Consider the following 6,489-nt stretch of genomic DNA (forward strand, 5'->3'; position numbering starts at 1 on the left):
ATGGCTCCACAAACATGTAAATTGGCAGCAGCTCAGGACAAGCACTCTCCAATGTCTATAAAGAAGAAGCCAGAGCAAAAGCCCTCAGCTGTTAAAGAAGAGCCTACTATAATGAGTGATACACTCTGTAACTGCTGTTTAATGTTTGTGTATACAGTGCACATTAAAAGATCTTGTTCCTGCAAGCAAGGAACCATAAAGGCCTGCATCAATTGTGCAGAAGATAAAAAAGCCTGTGCTTCTGTCTCTTCAGAGCTGCAGAAGAAAGTGGCAGCATTGCTGTCTGACCATGACAATTTTCTCAGACTTAAGAACACAACACTTCAAGAGGAATTGAAAGCCAGTATGATGGAACAGGCCACTGGTCTCAGTGAATTGCTTGCCAAAATGGCACCTCTGTCAGTCTGAACTGACAAATCCCCCTCTTCTCCTCTCTTCAATGCTGAAGTTAGTGCTGCTACTTTAGCAGTATTGGAAAAGCTCATGTCCATTCAAGCTGAATAAAAAGAGCTTGCAGAGCATACATTCCACTCTGTTAAGATAGGTTGAACTGATTGGATATCATATATTCAACTCATGCTAATGTAGTTATATATATAGAATATTGAAAGGACCTTGACCAACATCTGTTAGAACTTAAAGTCCAATTATTTACCTTCTGCAGTCAGTATACTTGATGCAATGTCAGGATGAATTGAACTGACTTTAATATTTGATGACAGAAAAAGCAAAAGACAGAAGAAACTATCTATAAATCAGCAGTCAAAATAAGCTAATTTGCTGCTGCCCTGCCCTCTGCTGTGTCTGCTTCTTCTCTCCCCTTCTCCACTCCAATCATGCCTTCTCTCTTCATTCAGTCACAGCTGAATATCTCTGCATCAGGCCTGTCTCCAACTGGAGGCAGTGGAGCTGATTTGCTTGAAAGTACAATCAAGCAGCCTGAATGAGCTTGCCCTGACAATTCTTCTGCACTGGTTTTACACCCTGTCCCTGAACCAGAGACTCCAACCAGGGAGGCTCAAATTTAAAAAAAAAAAAAAAAAAAAATTCATTATGATTCAGGTTGTGCAGGTGGTTTGTAATACTTAGTTAGTTCCTAGTAATTGAAAAGCTTCTGAATCAGGTTCAAAACCCTCAAGTTTAAAAATATATACATTCCAAATTCTATACATTTCAGACCCTTTATACATGCATTGTAAATATATGGTTGATCTACAGTTTCAAGCTTGCGACCTGTGGTTCAACAGGTCGCGTCAGATAAACATTTTCTGATGGTTGCCTGAAAAGCTCATTTTTCCGGTATGGTCTGTAGAAGGCTTGGCGCGAGGGAGTCCACAAAGGACCTCCAGGACCACAGGTCCGAATGGACCTCCACGAGGCAGAGTCCCTATGGGACTCAGAGGGGCGGCCTTGAGGAAGGACCCCCCCCCGGATGTATATAAAAGGACGCTCATTACCTGGCAAGATCAGAGGTCTTGTTCTGAGCTTCGCAAACACTTTCATTATCAGTAGCACACCTACCTTTTTTGTTATCAGTTCACCAGTACCTTAGCAATACTATTCCTTAGTATACACGCGACCTCCTGCAGCTCCTATACTATTAGCACATTGCATCTCACTTGTCCTTGTGCCCGGCCCCTGGCCCTCCCTACCATTGCCCAAGGGACCCATTGCTCCTAGCTGATCAAAGCCTTAGTGGAACTAGTGACCTAGTATATGTGGCCCTCAAAGCCTAGAGTTGACCTCAAGGCCTAACCACCCTTGGAGGCTCCTGTATGACTAGTGATTTCTCACACACTAGACAGGGCTGCTCGGTTACCGGACAGGGAGTTTGTGACACAGAGTTTTCATTTTGCAGACAACTCCGCATCATTTGGTCCATTCATTGGCTGCCACACCTTCAGGGGAGGATGCTCATGAGCTTCTCAATGTTGGCTGACATGCGTGGCTCTTCTTTCCTCTCCTTGCCCTCAATCATGATCTGGTATTCTCTATGTTGATGCAATGCGAAACCACCACTCTTGGTCATAGGAAGAAAACATGGAGACAGACCAAGCAACAGAACATTCCCACCCCCTCCAGTTATGGTCTCTATATCAGTATAGTATTCCAAATTGTATTCTTCTTGATAGCAACAGGCATGCTTTCAGGCGCAGCAGTAGCTACTTGGTTTCAAGCAATGGCACTGAAGTATATCCGCCAATTCAGCCAAAGCTTTGTGCAGATATTTTCTTCCAGTTTCGTACCGAATGATGGAGTTGTCAAATTTCAAAACCGCAACTCCTGCCTGGCGGGGTTTATATACAGTTGATCATGGTGGTAGCACCCTAGGCAAGTAAAGTTTTATGTGAGGCTGAAAAGAATGGTTCTGTTGGAACCTTTCTTTGATGGAGGACTTGTATGCTTGTCATTCACTAAGCTACCTAAAGGGGAATCTCGGCTAATCTATGTGGGTCACATGAGCGAGGTGCTAGTTGAATTACCTAACACCCCCCCATGCAATGAGCTCCAGCAGTGAGTGAGAGCCACAAAGATTCAAAGCTTTCAAATCTCACAAATCCACAATAAAAATTAATTACAGAATCCAGATTTATTCCTTCTTTAGGCTTAGCTCCATTTCACTACAATACCATATTTTTGCTGGCTTTACTGATAAAGCTCCATATTTTCCTGTATTAACTTGTCACCCCTATCACGCTCACAAATTGAGCATAGGGATCCATTGCAAGAGCCTTTGTGAGCCTGTCAGCTTTATTCACATCAGTTTCAACATGCTTGATTGAGATTTTGTTCTTTTGAATCCAGTCTCTTAGCATATGGTGTTGAATCTCAATATGGCATGCTCTTCACATTATAGCTTCAGCTTTGGCTAAGTCAACTGCTCTCTTGTTGTCAACACTTAATTTTGAGCTCCTTAGCTTTGCTGAACCTTTGCTAATCACTCTGGCATCTATCAACAGGTCATTGATCCAAACTAGTTCACAAGCAGCTTTGCTAGCTGCCAAATACTCTGCTTCAGTCATTGATTTCAAGACAGATGTCTGGTGCTGTGATCTCCACAATATTGAAGCTCTGTTCATGATAATAATGTAGCCACTGGTGAATTTGTATGCAGGGTCAGCTCCAGCCCAGTCAGAATCCAAACTGGCTGCCAGTTTCAAGCCTTCAGGATCTATATCTCTTTTGAAGACTATTCCTTTCAATTTTGTGCTCTTGAGGTAGCATAGAATCTGCTTGAACACCACCCAGCTTTCCCTATTGGGCCTGCTGTTGAATCTCGCCAGATAATTGACTGCAAATGCAATATCCAGCCTCATACATGTAACTAGGAACTGTAGAGAGCCCAGGCCTTTCCTGTAATTCATAGGTGTAGCCTGCTCATCAACTCCATCTTTGAGAGTCTGATCTGGTGTGAATTTAATGCTTATTTCTTTCTTCATTGGTGTTTTGGAAGGTTTACAGTCTTTCATTTCATATTCAGTCAGTAGATCCTCAATATACTGTTCCTGGTTCACAAAAAGGTCTCCATTTGGCTGCTTTTGAACCTGCATGCCTAGATAATGGCCTTGTTCTATAACCTTCTTGATCTTGAAGTGTTCCTGAAGCTTCTCAATGAGCCATTCTATTTCAGCTTCATTGGGTCCCATTATACAGCAGTTGTTGATGTGTAGAGTTAGATAGATCGGCTTTCTCTTGTGGTAGAGTAATCCTGCATTGTATGAAGAGATCTGGAATTCTAGAGATTTCAGATAGTCAGTAGCTGCTTGATATCAAAGTCTAGCAGCTTGCTTCAACCTGTAGAGTCCCTGGTGTAAGAGCTCTACTAGGTTACTCTACCTGTGCTTAAATCCAGTGGATAGTTGAATATATACATGTTCATCCTCTGGAAGAGTTCCATTTAGGAAGGCTGTCACAAAGTCAAAGACTCTGATCTTCCAGTTCTTGGCTGTTGAGATAGCAAAGAAGGCTCTTGTTGTAGGTCCACTAACAACTGCTGCATAGATCTTCTTGTAGTGAATGCCTTCTTGCTGTTTGACTCCACATACAACCCAACAGGCTTTGAATTATACTGTGCCACCCATGTTGTTGAGCTTCCTATCAAATATTCATTTGCCAGAGAGAATCTGCATTTGGGGTTCCTTCTCAACTAGAATTCAGATGTCTTTCTCTTGTAATTTGAAGACTTCAACATCTAGAGCCTTCTTCCAATAAAGCCACTCTTCAGAGTATTTGGCTTCAGCAATGGATTTTGGTATATCTGTACACATACTGAGCACTGGAAGCTCAGCTCCATTTGCCTCTTCTTCCTTCATAGTATTCAAGAGGATTTCTTGCTCTTCATCCAGGTATATGGGCTCTAAAGCCTCTAATTTACTGTCTGTAAGCTTCTTCATGATTTCTGGCTTCTCCTTCACAAGATAAGCTAGTAGCTTGTGTTGTCAGCTATTCAATGAATCTATATAATCATACTTCTCTGGGAGTTCAACATATTTGGCTTCAGTTAGCAAATTCATAGAGATTTGATCCAATTTCTTGTCAAATATAACATCTTGCAAGATCATTATACTGTTTGTTTCTGGATCCCAAAGCCTGTAGATGTGCATGCCACAATATTCTACAAATTTGATCTTCTTGGACCTAGGTTGGAGCTTCAAGAATTCATTCAAAATCTTCATATAGGCATCACATCCCCACCTATGGACCCATCTGCAATGGGGTTGGTGACCCATCCAGACTTCAAAGAGTGTCAACAGCTTCATGTTCTTGCATCTGTATAGAGATACTGAGATAGGCAATAGATTCACCATCATGAAGACTGTGGCAAGAGCTTCACTCCATAACTTATTAGATAGTCCTGAGTCTATAAGTATGCTTCTTGTTTGCTTGCAAAGAAGTCATATTTCTTATTCATTTGTTCTATCTTGTTGAGATGTATATGAGCACATAATCTTCTGTTGTATACTCTTGCTCCTGTAGAATTCAGCCAGTTGTTGGCTCATCAATTCAGGAGCTCCATCAGACAGTATAGTGCCAATCTTTCATTCAGTAGACACTTTAATCATGTTGATCCAGTTCTTCAGAGTTTCTGGGGCTTCTACCTGCTCCTTCAGGAGATAGATCCACCTGTATTGTGTGGCATCATCCATTATAAGTAGGAAATACTTTGCTCCACTATAGCTTGAAGAATCAGAGTCTGTAGATAGGGTACAGCTGTCACCTGCAATATCAATAAAAATTTTAGCTCCAGGCTTTGTAGAGTGTGTTCTAGATTCAAATGGATTGTGAGCTTGCTTAGCTTTAGCACAGGTTTCACAGAACTCTAGCTTCTTTACTCTCTTTATTCATATTGCCATTCTTGGATCTCTAGCTAGAATAGCTATATCATGGGTGTTGAGATGCCTCCAGCATTTGTGCCAATTGGCCATTGTATCCTTCTTGATTTCTGGTGTCTTTGCCAGGTGATTCAGTGCCAAAAGCACATCATCTCTATCTTTATTCTCCAGAGTTGCTGTTACATAGCAGGGCTCTAGAAGTTTTGTAGGTACTGGAAATATGTATGCCAGTAAATTGCATATTCTAGGTGTTCATAGGACTAGAATGTCATTCTCATTAAGTACAGCTTTGAAGCTCTGTGTTTTATCTGCTGATTCTAGTAGGAAGACATGTTCTCCATTAATATAAAGCTGTTCCACTGTAAAACCATCTTGTATAAGCTTTCCAAAGCTTATAAGGTTAACCTGGAGATCAGGCACAATTCTAACCCCCTCAATGCTCAATTCTTCATTGTTAGTTTGGATACTGGCTGTGCCAAATCCTCTGGTAACTGATTTCAAACTATTTGCCATAAGCAGTTGTGTTGCATGGCTCTTTGGGTCCATTTGAACTAGATCTGTACATGAGATTGTGTGGAATCCAGCTCCAGAGTCAAGAATCCATCTGTCTGTGGATTCACACACTTCTCTTATACAAAAGGCTGCTTTATGAACTGAATAAATCTTGTCTATTGCAATCATAGTTGTTTTCTTGCCTTTGCCTTTAGAGTCTTTCTTAGGCTCATTAGGCTTCAAATTCTTGTTAGATTTGCAAAATTTAGCCAAATGGCCAGGTTTGCCACAAATATAGCAGTTCCAGTTCTGCAGTGAGCTCTTCTCTGGATTGGATTCAGAGTTCATATTTTTGTAAGACTTTTATGGATTCAAGCTTGTTGCATTTGTATTTAACTTTATAGATCTGCCTTTCTTCTGATCTTTCTTGAGAATTCAGTAAAGAATATTCTTCAGTAGGCCTTTCAGATTCTTCTCCAGTAGATTCATTCTACTCTGGCATGCCATATCAAATTGGTTCTGTATGAACTCTCTTTATCAGGATGTAATGTTCATCTTCAAGATATCATGTAGAGTGTAGTCTGGTTATTTGAACCCTAATCTCTCAAATTCCCCACAGATTGCTAGAAATCTCTTTATATAATTTCTTTCTGAGCCAGCAGAT

The 6,489-nt window shown here is 41.1% G+C and overlaps 1 protein-coding gene across 1 annotated transcript; it reads left to right on the forward strand.

The window, feature by feature from the left end:
- CIMG_12568 (uncharacterized protein) lies at positions 1 to 408 on the forward strand (the record flags this gene model as incomplete). Its single annotated transcript, XM_004445462.1, has 2 exons — positions 1 to 127; positions 158 to 408. The coding sequence occupies 2 exons, from the start codon at positions 1 to 3 to the stop codon at positions 406 to 408; spliced, it is 378 nt and encodes a 125-aa protein (XP_004445519.1).
- Positions 409 to 6,489: the final 6,081 nt, after the last annotated feature.

This window comes from Coccidioides immitis, assembly GCF_000149335.2.
Source record: "Coccidioides immitis RS genomic scaffold supercont3.1, whole genome shotgun sequence".
NCBI lineage: Eukaryota > Fungi > Ascomycota > Eurotiomycetes > Onygenales > Onygenaceae > Coccidioides > Coccidioides immitis.